The 14,035-nt window shown below is 41.6% G+C and overlaps 1 protein-coding gene across 2 annotated transcripts in view; it reads left to right on the top strand.

Annotated features, from left to right (window-relative positions):
- Positions 1 to 9,791, top strand: part of LOC129125472 (uncharacterized) — a 30,280-nt gene extending 20,489 nt beyond the window's left edge. For both annotated transcript variants that reach the window (XM_077185118.1, XM_077185119.1), the window contains 2 exons: positions 899 to 1,039; positions 8,201 to 9,791. In XM_077185118.1, coding sequence (XP_077041233.1) covers positions 899 to 976 — 78 coding nt within the window. In that variant the 3' untranslated portion in view covers positions 977 to 1,039; positions 8,201 to 9,791. The remainder of the gene's footprint in view (positions 1 to 898; positions 1,040 to 8,200) is intronic.
- The last annotated feature ends 4,244 nt before the right edge of the window (positions 9,792 to 14,035 follow it).

The raw sequence follows: 14,035 nt of genomic DNA, 5'->3' as shown, positions 1-14,035 counted from the left end.
TTAATTTTCTAGTAATTGTTATGTAAGAATTACAAGCTACCTACATGTAAAGGGTTTATGAATTATTCATTGTTTGGTGCAAACCTGAATCTCAATTCTTCCCTGTTGTCCACTCACTGGGGTCTTGTGTAGACATCCTCCCCAGCTGACTGTAGAAGCATGTTTGTACCTGAAGGGTGTCCATAAATGCTACTCATACAGAATCAAAAGGTTCCTGTTGTGGTGCAGTGAGAGATGAGGGTGATACAGGGCCCTAGTGGGGATTTCTTGTTAAATTTCCTGTTCCACAATCACAATTTGTGATACTATTTTTGCATTGTTGTGTCACAAACACTGTCAGTCAGGGACTTACTAAAGATGGGCAAGCTCTGCAGGATCTAGAGGCCTGGGTGAGACACCCAAAGTCTCTAGCAGTTTTTCAGAGCTTAATGAGAGGTGGAGTTTTCTTTTCTCTCAGTGTTTTCAGGCATAAATCTTTCCCTTTTCAATGGTGTATCAAGTTTTGCAGACTGCCTTATCACCCAGGAGTAGAAGTGAGCTGGAGGTATGTGCTTTCTGTCTAGAGCAGAGCATTCCTTGGTTGGGATGAACATCAGCAGAAGTTACTGAGGAGTTTTCCCAGGCAGGGTTTTAATATTGTCTTTGATGTCCAGAGGAGAATGCAGCCTCAGCCATGTGGGTTTCTCTGCAGTCATTATTAATGTAATAGCCATAATTAAGGGTCTGTCCCACTAGAGAGTAAGAAAGGAGTAAGAGACTGATCTTTGCTCATTGTTGTGTTTACAGAAGGGGTTTTACAGCACTCACTGGCTACAACCTGATAGCTCTCATTCTGGGGGACTATTTTTGTGCTCACTAAAGATGAATTAGTGTACATTATTTATCTTGATTTTCACAGGATCCATTGCAAAGCACATCCAGAAAAGGAACACCTTTATTCTTTCTTACTCATGAGAAAGATCTGTCAAGTCACTGAGTGGTTTGATTGAATGAGAGCAGTGAAACTGCTTTCCATGGTGGAAGATTTTTAAAAAGAGAGGTGAGTGGCATTTTTTTTCAGAATTTGACTGTGGTAACATGGTGGAAAATATGAAATCCAGTAAGTGAGTAGCCCAGAAATTAGAACCACCCCTCAGAGGTGTGGGAAGGTGCTCTCTGTGTTAAACTAGTCATCATTTCCCCATAAGTGTGTCCCAAAAAGGAGTGTATTTGGGTGTGTTCAGGAAGAAGAGAGATGTCCTTGATTCTGAACTTTGAGGAATCCTTCATGGTAAAGAGGATGGAACATAAGCATGAAATGCTTTCACATTTCTGAGTGATGGAGTGCCCATAGCTTTGATGAGTCCAGCTCATTCAGGCTGTGGTGTACCAGCATCCCTGGGACCAGAACAGGGGCTGCCAAAGCCCTGCATGGAGGGAAGGACAGGTCAGAGAGTGGGAGTGACAGCCTGACAAGTTCAGTTGAGAAGTGGGGTAATAAATGTGTGGAGTAAAAAATGCTGGTGTAAGCCACCGAGACAATGGATTTTCCACTTACAGATTAACACTGGAAGCATTTCAATAGGATGTGTTTTACTCAGACAGGAGTTGTGGGGATCGATGCAGAAATAACTGAGTGAAAATCTCATATGAAATTAGACCAGAATGTCTGATGGCCACTTTAGATCTTAATAAAATTTTAAATGTTAAACTGGAATTTCTTTATGTTAGATTTGAATGGCACTTCTTGGTGGACTTCTCAATATCCCAAGTGGCATTGAGGCTTCCATGGGATTGCAATTTTGCACAAGCCCATGCTGCATGCCTGAGGACACTTGGCCTTATAACCCTTGCTTGGGTAATACAGACAGCCAGAGTTGGACCCAAGCAGCTAAAAGAGACAAATGTGTTGTGGATGAAAAGGACAGGAGAGTCAGTGAATATTTAAAAATAGCAGACTGTCATAGAAGGATAATATTGTCTTTTGGCTCAAGTTCCACAGATGGTATTTAAAGCCCTCATGTAAATATGATGAAGTGAGGGGCTGAGGCAGTTCCCCTGACTTCAGTGGGATTGTTTTGAAGAACAGGGTTAAGTGATTCTTAGTGGACTGGGACAGAGAAGAATACTGACAACATGGTTATCTTTTGCATGTAGGGCTCTTTTTCAATCTCTGATAAAATTTGAACCATAAAAGAGAGTACATAGTAGGAAATTGAAGAAGAAATAAAAAGATCCAGAATGAAAATTCTGACTCTTGAGGCTTAGCAGAGGAAGGGAAGAAAACATATAAGCCTAGGAAGTGCACATGGAAGTAGTCCCCAATTAGTGATATTCATCACTATTTAGGGATGACAATCACTGTGGAGTCATAGGGGGAAACAGGAGTAGGGTCTTTACTGAAATTCCCCAGGCTGAAATAAGGCTACTTCTGTCTGTAAAGAAGTATTTTCCAAAGCTTGTTTATTGGGTAGATATTTTGTTAAAACAGAACACCCGACCAGCAATGTTGAACTATGCTATTTTAATGTTCATATGTAGATGTTGTATTAATTTTTAAAAAAGATTTCTCTTGATTTTTCTGTGTAGAAAAATAAATAATTCCAGTTTAAGAGGTCATGCTAAAGTGAAAAATTAAGCATTTACCCAAGTGAAAATTCTTTTGTAATTTTCATGTTTTGGGAACACAGAGTCCCTTAGGCATTTACAGTGTTTGGAAATGACTGTCTTACATGGAACTCTGGGTCACTTCTCAGCTCAGGTTCACAGGTTGGTATGGGTCATAATTATCACAAGAATTAGCTGAAGACCATAGCAATTAACTATTTTTATGGCTTATTATCATACTCTAAATACTAAGTTGTTCTGTCAAATAGTCTCAAAGAGATTTGATAGCTGACCCACAGACAGTGCACTGCCTTTGCTTACATACTTAATCTACAAGTATTTCTAGGAAGATATAGCTTATTAATTCATTATTATTTTATTGATGTTCAATTGATGTCTGATTAAATATAAATTAGACATTTGGTAAAAATAATGTAATAGGATGAGGCAGGTGAGATTCCCCCAGGATAGGTTGTAATGAAGCTTCAAATTTTTAATAACCTTAAACTCATAAATAAATTATGATGGGTGAAACAAATGCAAAAATACTGAAATAAGCTATAAAAATGTTAAGTGCTGGTGAAGAGACACATAATCTGTTGGGAGATCTGTGTGAGAACGTGCATTTGGCACTAAGTCACGTTGCTCAGAATCAGCACTCCCCTCTCCTTCCAATCATTCCATATTTAGGTGTGTAGCTACCCCTCCTATCCCATTATTATGCTGCACCATACTGTTGCCAGACATTTTGCTTTGCCTGGGAACAGTGTTAATTTAAGGCGCTCAGGTGACCCCAGAGGCACTGGAATGACACGGCAGCAGCAGCCCAGAGTGCTGCAGTGATTCCTGCTGCTCACAGAGCTGCCGGCAGCCCGGGCTCTTCTGGACAGTTGTCTGTGAACTCTTCAGGGAAAAGTCAGGGGGAGCTGTCTCTTTGACCACACTGTCAGTGCTGAGAAGGACACATCCTCTCACTTAGCTACATCTTTCATCTTTTCCTTGGAAGGCAGATTTCCCAGGTGCTCCTCTGTTTTTCTTGAAGAGTTAGCAAGGAGACCATGTCTCCCTTAGATAAGAAAAGAAAGAAAGGAGAACTTACCCGTATGTAAGGAAAGAAGGAAGTAGAAAAGGAGAGGATTCTGATCATGTATTTGCTGTTTTTTGGGGGGTTTTTGGGTCCCCAATATCCTGCAAAGATTTCAAGAGATCTGAACCCCCATTTCTTCACTAAAAACAGCACCATTATCCCAGCCTTGAAAGACAGAGTGAGATCCCAAGTGCTGACTCAGTGTCAGCATAGTAGGATTTGCAGAAACTCAGCACTTTGTAAAAGCTGCTGGTAATTTGAAGAGTTAAGTCATGCAGCAGGTTAGTAAATGTAAAGAAGCTTGGTTCCTAAGATAAATTTTACAATATTTCTATCAGCGAAAGTAAGGGATACACAAAAGCCTGAAAATCTGGCCCTGTGACCATAGTCACTGCTTTAGACTTTCACCTAAAATTTATTCCAAGAATCTGATAGTTATTGAATGGCCAAAGGGCTGTATACTAGAAATTTGGCTCAATACAAGGCAGAGAAAAAGACAAGTATGCTGCTTTTCTGATGTGAGAGACCTTGGTTGCTAGGAGGAAAGCATTCAAGTGTTTGCTTATGTTGTGCTGGGGTGTTAACAGTGTGGGATAAACAGATAATACCACGCCTCTTAAATAACATTTTCTTAAATAGTGAAACTATTCCCTAATGAAGAAATTGCCGTAATCACATTTTTGTAAAAATAGGGAGTTATTACAGCACTATGTAATTAAAGTGCTGTGTTTTTCCAACAAAAAATCTGCTGGCAAATACATTTTTGTATATTTTTTGTAATTGGAGATTTTGAAATCAACTTGTTGTTGAAACACAGAAAATTGTTGCCTCTCCATGATGGGGTAAGGAGAGAGGAGTCACATGTGTGATTTGCAGCATCCATAGCAGAATTTTGTTCTTTTTGGTAGATGTGGATATTCCTGTGCATCTGCCAGGAGGCCCAGGGGTACAGAAAACACATCCAGCTTGAATCATTCTTCACTTTTTCCATGACGTGCCAGGCCAGCATGGTCTGGTGGAACTGTTTGCCAGTTCCTGTCCATACACTTGCTTGACACTTCTCTGGGGAACCACATTAAGCAATTGCTTGGGTCACCAGATGTCTGTGCCTCCTCCTTCATGTGGCAGCGAAGGCTGGGCTTGGGAGAAGGTCCTGCCCTGCTCTTGATGTTGTTTGCACACTGTCCGGATTTCTTGTGACTTGTGTCAGTGTGACAAAAAGCCCTTCCCAGGCTCTGCTTGCTGCCTTGGATGTAGGAGTGCTGTTAGAGATGAATAAATGCTTTGCAAGATCCCTGCCACTTTCTCATGCAGGAATTAGAAAAGTCTCAAGGCCAGTTTCACACTTTGGGCACCTCTTTTTTGCCATTTTGTTGTCCTGCAAGAAAATACGATACAAATTACTTCAAGCCCAGCACCTTCTTCTTTCAACTTTGATACAAAGGTCTTATAATTGAGAGAATTTATCTATCTAAGAACTGAAAGATTAAATAGGCATTAAACAGGTATTTAAGGTGTTTAGAGCTCTATGTGCCTCTGCTGTGTGTACATAAAGCTCAGCTCAGGGAATGTAACAAACATTCTGCAGCCTCCAGAGATACCTACAAATTTGTAGTTCCGTATTTGCCCTCATCTCCCTTTAAAAGGCTCCTGTTGCTGCACATCTTTATTCAAAGTTACCTCTGGTGAGGCAGAGTATAACATTTATAGTAATTGGTAATCAAAAGGAAAGAGGAAACAAAGGAAAAGGCCAATAATGCAAGACAATTATGAAGTGCCAAATATAATTTGTCAAAGGAGTTCCTTCCAAATTGGATGAAAGCAGCATTTTTTCAGATCAATACTGCCTCAGTACCAGCACAGTTCTGGTAGCTTTTGGCTAACAAATAAGAAGAATTGATATGTCCTAGGTGTAAACATTAAGACCAAAGAACTTAGTGGATTAATAGACCTTGACTGTGGTCATGTATTGTGTAGATCTTGCCAACAGATCTTGACTGTGGTCAGGTGTGCTGTAAAACTGGGATTGGCACTATGCAAGGGTTGAAGCTGGCACAAATCACATCCATGGCCTGATTAGCTATGAGCCAGCCTCGTAGATCAGCACATGCAGAAGTTCAAAGCACCACAGCAAACTGAGCTCAGTAGTAAATATTAGCAAGGGGTACATGCCCTGGTTCTTGGTGATCTTAGTAGGAAAACATGTATTGAATTCAGAGTTTGAGCTGCCTAGCAGAGGAAGTGCATTAAGTATTTAAGCCAGCTGTTGCTCCTCTTTATCCACACATCTTACCCAGCCTGATACATTTAATTACCAATATAAGGTGTTCTTGCTGTGACTTAGTACGATATTATATTCTTGCCCTATGTTACTGTGGGTCAAATACTGTGTTTTATTTCAAAATACATGGTGGGAATAGAGAAGCAGGTGTCATACAACAGAGGGGCAACCTCATAACAGGAAATGGCATTTCAACTAAAGCTTCAGAGGGGGAATGATATTCTGGGTATTTCACAGACCAGAACACCCTGGTAGCCTGCTGACAGAAGCAAGCACCTCATTGTTCCTTAGCTGGTGTTCATTAGCCCTCACTGTGCCATAGGAGCTCCTGGCTCTGGCAGCAGAATTCTACATCTGTGGAAACAAAGCCCTCACATTATAAGCAAACCATTAAAACTTGTGCTGAGTCCCAAGAAACAGTGTTTGCACTGGAACTCAGGCACCCTAATTCACAGCCAGCACAGCTTATTGAGAACAGACCCAGTGGGGCACTCTGGTATCCCCTGGGAGGAAGGAGTGATCCATATGTGTGCACACCTACAAATCCCTGCATCTGGCAGCCTCACACCTTCCTGAAGACAGCTCTGCAGCAGGAAGGAGCATCACAGCTGCATTTTTCATCAGGAGAATATGCTAATTTTTGCTGCAACAACTGTATATTACCTGGCAATTATTCTCTCCAGTCTCTTGGGTTCGCTTTATCTGTGGTTGTGTTTAGAATTCCTAAATGATTATATAATAGGTAGAAGATACCTGATAATATAACAGGCCCTTTCTATTTCTTCTAAAGCTGTATTGATATAATTTCTTACATGTCATTGTGTATTTCTCAACATCAATCCATTGTGAATCATGCAGACACATCAGTGAAAGAACAGAACCTGCTGCACCCTGTGAGCAACAAGAAATTTCAGCTGCATGACTGCAGAAGGGCTTTGCAAGACCGCCAGTAATTTTTTATATTCAGAGTTAAATAGAGCAATAAGATGGAATTTCAGCTTTAGTGCAATGGATTGCAGCTCTTCAGTCAATCAAATTATAGTTCAATCAGTTCATTTTAATCACTTCTCTGGAGAGAAGTAAACCCCTATGTTGAAGAATATGCAGCAATTTTATTGATGGAAAGTTTAATTGTTTCATTTTTCCTTACCGTCTGTGACATACTAGACTTTTAATCAGTGGGAACTGAAGTTATAATGAAGTAAAGTCCACTTTCCACAGTTCACAACTAGCTGAAAATAATTGGGTTGAGACTCCCATCCAGACAGTGTAATGCCTCTGGCATTTTCCTGAAAACTACACTTAATTGCTTTGCTGATGTTGTTAAGTGGTCCTAAGGGGGATGAAGTAGTAAAGCTGCTCACATATGCAGGGAAACAATACACAAAAAATGTCTTACAAGGTCCTTAAAGGAGGACCAACTGGTGACTAGAAGACAATATATTGCACTTTCCCCCCCCTTTTGGGAAAAGTGCAATATATTATACCAGAGAGAATACACAGGAGAGGCTGATAAAATAAACTGGAAATTCTATAAACACTATTTTTATTTAAGGGCAGTAAGCTTGGGAGCCAAAATTCAGAAAACATCAAGACAGAGCTCTTGCAATCAAACCTGCATCTTTAGGCTAGCCCAAGTTGCTTGGCATTTTTATGCTGAACACTGGTGAGCTGCTGCCTGTCTTCAGCACCTTGGCCTGAGGAACAGATGTACTCTTGTCCCCAGGGAGGGAGGACAGCTTGCTCTCTGTTCTCTAAAGTGACAGGATGTGAGCCAGCCATGAGCTGAAAGCCTTGTCCAGGCATCAGTGGGACCAGCACAGTACCCTGTTAGGCTCTAAATGTAGCCAGAGAAGAAATAACACTTTGGCATTTCTCCTTATTTACTGCATTCTTAGGAGACCCTCCATGATTGTATAGCAATTGTTTAAAATGATGAATTAACTGACAGTCTCAAGGATATTCTGATGAAGAAATGCAATAGCTGTTTAATGGAGAAAAATATTTATTTAAGCTACTTCCCACTGAAATCAGTGTTAGAGCAGGAGCTGTTTTGTGAAGAACTATAGAGCTAATTTAGATTTTTTTAAGTGAGGGGCTTTTGTTGGGTTTTGGGTTTTTTTTTTGTCCCTGTTTATTTAGATATGTGGGCACAGTAAAGTCTCTCTCAACAACCTGACCTTCCTCAGCTGCTATTTGTGTAAACTTCAGTATGACCTTTGCTTATTCTGTTCTTGCTTTTACAGGCTCTGAACTGAACAACTACCCCTTGACAACTCTCTAGAAAGGAGCATAGGCAAAATTGAGCCATGGGGTTCTAAAGCTAAAATCTTAAAAGTTCCCTTAACCCTACATCTGCTCCCAGGTGCCTTTGAGAGTCTCTGAGTTGGCACCTTCCAGCACCTGAAATTAGGCTTTTTCCACTGAAACAGGCTGAAGTCTAGACAGGACTCAAGTACCTTGACATGTAGCCCCATGTTAGCCTGACCATTCCCCCTAATATTAATAAACCTTAGCACAAATTTCTCCTATGGTGAAATAATCACCTCCCACGTGCTGGAGCCGCCAACCATCTGCCAAGGAGATCAGCCCTCAGTGAGAAAGTGCCCTGTGTGCAACTCACTCTGCTTGCCTGTCTCTGGGAGGACAGCTCAGCAGCAGCAGTGCTTGGGCTCTGCTCTTCCTGGGCTCCTGTTTTATCATGAGCAATGTGAATGGTTTGGAATGGTTTTAGCAAATGCACCAAATGAGGACTGTGTTGTGACAACTGATGGGAGACGGTGCTTGGGTTTTGTATTCTCCGAGATGCTGAGGGACTGGAAGAGTCAGGGCAAATCTACAGTGCAGAGGGCAAATAACCAACCTGTTGTGTCTGGCTGAAATTTGCCTTTGTGTTGTCTGGCTAGTTTAGAGGGTTCCCTGCCCTGACCCTTCTTTTGGGGACAAGGTTGCTGTCCCAGAAGGAGGAGTTCCTCCTGAAGCTCTAATGCAGTCCCGTGCTGCAGCACAGCTGCCAGCTGGCCCTTATTGCCAAGCAGAGCTGCTTGCTGGGGCTCACATGCTTTAAAGTCTTAGCCTGGGTCTCAGTGGAAACAAGGAGGGAAATGATTTGACACACATTCCCCTGATTTGACATACTGTGTGCTTACAACATGGTGTGTCCTCCACAAGAAATCCAAAATACATGTTGCTGTGCAGGCAAAAATCTGACTGTTCCTGATAAACTGTTCATGTGGAAAGATACAATTTTCATGGTTGTCATCAAAGCCAGTGTATGTATTCATTTGTGGAAGCATGTCAGACACCATATGTCACTAATATGCCTTTGATATGATGGTGTCTGAATCATTTTTTAAACTGCTGAATGGCATATGTTTAAATGTAAGCATCTGTTCTGTGTCTGTACTGTCTGTATTACTTATTCTTTATTTTTTATTTTATTTTGACTAAAAGTTTGATTTAAACCTAGAAAAATTGTGGGATTCATCTTATTTTTAAAGAAGTAGAGTTTTGGTAGTATTTCAGTATGTGGCCAATGGGTATCTTCTCAAGGACAAGAAGGACATTTAAAAGAGAATTTTTCCCTTTTCGGTAATCAGAAAAGAAATCAGTTCCCAGGCAAAACAAAGATTAGATTTGACTACAAGTTTGGTAAATGAAAAAAATATTGTTTTAGTGTTGAGCAGGTTCTGCAATGTATGGATTTGCTTAAAATAAGTCCTTGTAAGAGCCATATGGTACACCATGATGACAGTAACTTGGTTCTATCCAGAAACTTCTGATTCAGTTAAAGAACTTGCTGTATAATAAATGACTTAATAAAGGAATGAAATAATACACTATGTTTGTTGGGCTATTCATTATACATGGGTGAAACTCAAAATCAGTGTCACAACAAAGGGACTCAAAAGTAGTTATTGCAACTCATCAATCAACTGAGAGCCACTGCAGCACCCTTCAGGAGGCTACAGCCAGTCTAAAAGGCACCGTTTGGGCAAAAGCAGGCAATGATAGTTTACTATGATAGGAAAACAAGAAGAGACTTTACGAGCCAACTGGGGATACCTGGAGAGTGCAGACAAGAGTGTTCAGTGCTCCAGTACAGGAAGAGGCCCGTAAAGAAGCAGAGATGGTGGCACATGTGGCAGGAAGGGGCCTGTAAAGAAAAAGAGATGGTGGCAGGAAGAGGCACATAAAGAAGCAGCCACATTGGCACATGGTGACAGGAAGAGGCCCGTAAAGAAGTGGCCATGGTGGCACACTGTGAATTACAGAGCTACTCAGTGACCCCTCCAGCCAGGCTCTGTGAGTGTCCCACGGCCATGGCCTTCTGCCTTTCAGTAAGAATAACAAATGTCAGCTCTTGGTGGACTTAGGCAGCCTGGGCTTCAGATTCTGTTTGTAAAGTTTGGCTCAGGCCTTTAACAGACCAACAGCCATTGCATATAACATTGGAAAATCAAATCTGCCTAAATCCAAAAGCTTTATATCACTGTCACGGAGTTGTAGCATTTCATAGCCACAGCTTAAAACGAACCACATCAAAACAAACCAGGAGGAGCCGAGTGCAGCTGGTTTGTAAAACAGGCCCTGAGCAGCCCAGAGCGCACCTGCGGCCATGGCAGAGCCCTGCCCGGGCGGCCGGGACCAGGGGCCTCGGAATCAGTCAGTGCCATCTTGTGGCATTTCAGGATATTGAAACGCCCCTGAGCTACAGTAACTGCGAATGTCCTTGGAATCCACCACAATTCCAAAAATTGCAATGGTACCGCATACAAAGCCCGTACAGATACATTTGCTCGGCCATAGCCGCTGCGGCTGTGCGTGGAGAGGCTCAGGCTCAGCACCTGAATGATTAATGAGGCAAACGCCTACCAATTATGGCTCATTGGAGGGGCACAGATTAATGCCTGTAATTAGAAATCCCGGGAACAGATGGAGAATTTTGCAATATCAAAAGCCTGCTCCTTATTGCCATGCCCTGTGCTGGGCAAGCAGAGCTGCAGGCCGTGGTCTGTCCTGCACAGCCCTGACCTGGGACAGAGCGGGCACCTGGGGCAGGGGCTGCCCCCGCGGGACCCCACCCGGCGCTGGGCTGGGGATACCTGCACCCACCGGGGCTGGGCTGGGGATACCTGCACCCACCGGGACTGGGCTGGGGATACCTGCACCCACAGGGGCTGGGCTGGGGATACCTGCACCCACCGGGGCTGGGCTGGGGATACCTGCACCCACCGGGGCTGGGCTGGTACCTGCACCCACCGGGGCTTGGCTGGGGGTACCTGCACCCACCGGGGCTGGGCTGGGGATACCTGCACCCACCGGGGCTGGGCTGGTACCTGCACCCACCGGGGCAAGGCTGAGCTGTGCTGAAAGCCTCTGGGCAGCCCCCATCACCCTCCCACTGGGGACCCACGAGTTTGATGCTCAGAGGTGGCTGCTGCTGCTGCATCCCTTGCATGTAAGGGGATAGAATATAAGAAAATATAGTGTAGAAAGTAATCTTACCCCTAAGGAGTTGCAGCTGGGCCAATTAGCAAAGATTAGGAACAGGCCTGACTTTAACAGGCCACAGCTGTACCCAATGAGAAGAGTACTATAAAAGAGTGGGGTGGCTGGTTGAGAAGGAACTGGAGTCAGTTGGCTGCCTTGTGAAGAAGAAAGAGTCAGTGCTCTGAGAAGCTGCCCACAAGAAGCACAAAGAAGTTATGAAACTTATGGGATAAGGAGACAACAGTATGGAAGCCCTGTGATAAGATGACAACACTTGTAGCCTCAAACCCTTCCCCCCAGATCCCCAACACTCATTCCTGGGACACCAGCCTGAGCCTGGGACACAGCACAGCTGCTATTACTGACTCAATAAAAAAAATCTTAGAAAAATATTCTGAATACCTACTCTGCCCACCCACTTAAATAGGTGGAAAGGGTAAGCCTTCATGTTATCATTTTGGACATATACTAACCATATAAAATGAGAAAATGCATAATATAATTTGATGCACACATAATATTGTCCTACTCTATAAAGCAATTATTATATTATAAACATAAAACACATCCAGTAGATAAAGTATTAATGTAAGAATATATATATATATAGGTATATATAAATATATATAAAGGTGTATTTATAAAATAGATATACCTGTATATATAGACTATATATAGGTATATCTATAAAATAGATATAGACTATATATAAAGGTATATCTATAAAATATGCATATAGATACATCATTTATAGAAATAAAATATATAAATATAAACAATAAAATTGTAATAAATTTATAAGTAATAATATATAATTTTCTATATATTGTATGTATATGTAGAACTTGAAAATATGCGGTTTCCCAATAATCACTGCTGCAGTACCAGAAGAGGACACATACTGTTCCTAGCAGTGTAACATTTACTGCATAAAAAGGAAGGAAATCATAGGAAATGGAACAAGACTAGAACCAGCTGTGAGGCCCATTCAGGCAGCTGGGGGCCAGGGGAACAGAACATCCCTTCTTTACTGCATCCCAGGGTGCTGAGGGAAGGTGGGCAGACCCCTGTGTCCCTGTAGGTGACACCATGGCTCACTAAACCTTTAATTCTTCCTTGTCTCATTGCCCACTTTGACATTGGTCAAGCATCCCAGACACTCACCCAAAAGGCTTTTTGGGAGTGGTTGTAGTTACAAACTTAGAGTAATTTCTGCTTTCTACCTTCTCCACTTGTATCAATCATTCAGAGATTTTTCTTTCTCTTTCCATGACCTCAAATTTAATTATTCTTAAGGAAAACACAACGTCAATTTTATCAAATCTTCTGAAAAGAAAATCGCTTTCACACTATACAAGTTTCATTCAAGGACTTGAGCCCTGATGGTCATTCAGTATGATTTTAGTAAATAGCTTTTCTTGGAGCTTTGCTGGGAAGTAGTTTGTTGTACAGTTGCCAAATACAATTGTGGTGGGTTTGCTTTAGGGTTTATTGCAGGGCACTGAATCCTGTTATAATCTCTCTTTTTGAGGACAGTGGAAATGCTCTGATTGCAGACAGACAAAAATTTTAGAACTTACAAGGAGTCAATTAAAGTAAATTGAAAACTGATTTTTTTCCTATTCATTTGATCACAAAGACAAAAAAATCACTATATGATAATTTCATTGTTCTGAACTGCCACTATGGTTAGTTACACATGTGACTAATGGGTTCACTCTGACCTGAACAAGGCCTGAACACTTCTTATTTTCCAAACTAGGCAAACTGAGTTTTTATCTTCTGTTAGTGTAAGCTGCTTTATTAACACAAAGTAATCTTCCAAATAGTTTTATGCCAATATGATAATTACAACATAATTGATTGCAATTGTTTCCTTTCCTAAGATGAAAGCAAATTATATTTCTGGCAAGTTTCTCTAATTTTTTGTCTCTAATCTTTATATAGACTTCTGTTGGCTGGACTCTCACTGTAAATCTGTAACTTAACAACTATTTCCTCCCTGTCATGCTGGAAATGAAATATACCTTTTGACCATGATTTATTTTTCTCACTTATCCCCTGTTCTGGCAGCAAGGACTGAGTTTTATTTTCTGATGGGCCAGATTTTTTTTCTAGTTTTGCATATAAAAATTCCCAATAAGCCATCTTGGAGAGGATGATACCAGCCTGAATTCCCACTACTTTCCTCTGGTCAAGGTATGTTAAAGCATTATTTTGTTGCTCATCAGAGGGTCTGATGTAGCTGCAGTGTGACTGGAAGAGCCTTTCTTCTGATGTAGCCATAAAATACCCCCAGCCTCTTTCACCATGTAACTGGGGAATTATGCACCCTGCAACAATCTCAAAAGGAATGGAAGCAGAAAATACTGCAGCTGCCACTGAGAGGTAAAATTTGAATTCAGTTAAAGATTTGAATATCAGAGACACCTGAACACTAGTATTCTCAGCACTGACTTTTCATTTTGAAAAATGTAACACAGAGCTCACATTTTGAGAGTTTAAGGGTTTCTCATTTCAGAGTTTAGGCTCTACCTTTTGGAGAGACCTTGGTTTGTAACATCCCAAATTATAAGGTGGCCAAACAT

The sequence above is a fragment of the Agelaius phoeniceus genome, chromosome 12 (genome assembly GCF_051311805.1).
Source record: "Agelaius phoeniceus isolate bAgePho1 chromosome 12, bAgePho1.hap1, whole genome shotgun sequence".
In the NCBI taxonomy this organism is placed as follows: domain Eukaryota; kingdom Metazoa; phylum Chordata; class Aves; order Passeriformes; family Icteridae; genus Agelaius; species Agelaius phoeniceus.
Note: the sequence above shows the minus strand (reverse complement) of the source record. Positions and strands in the feature narration are given on the sequence as shown.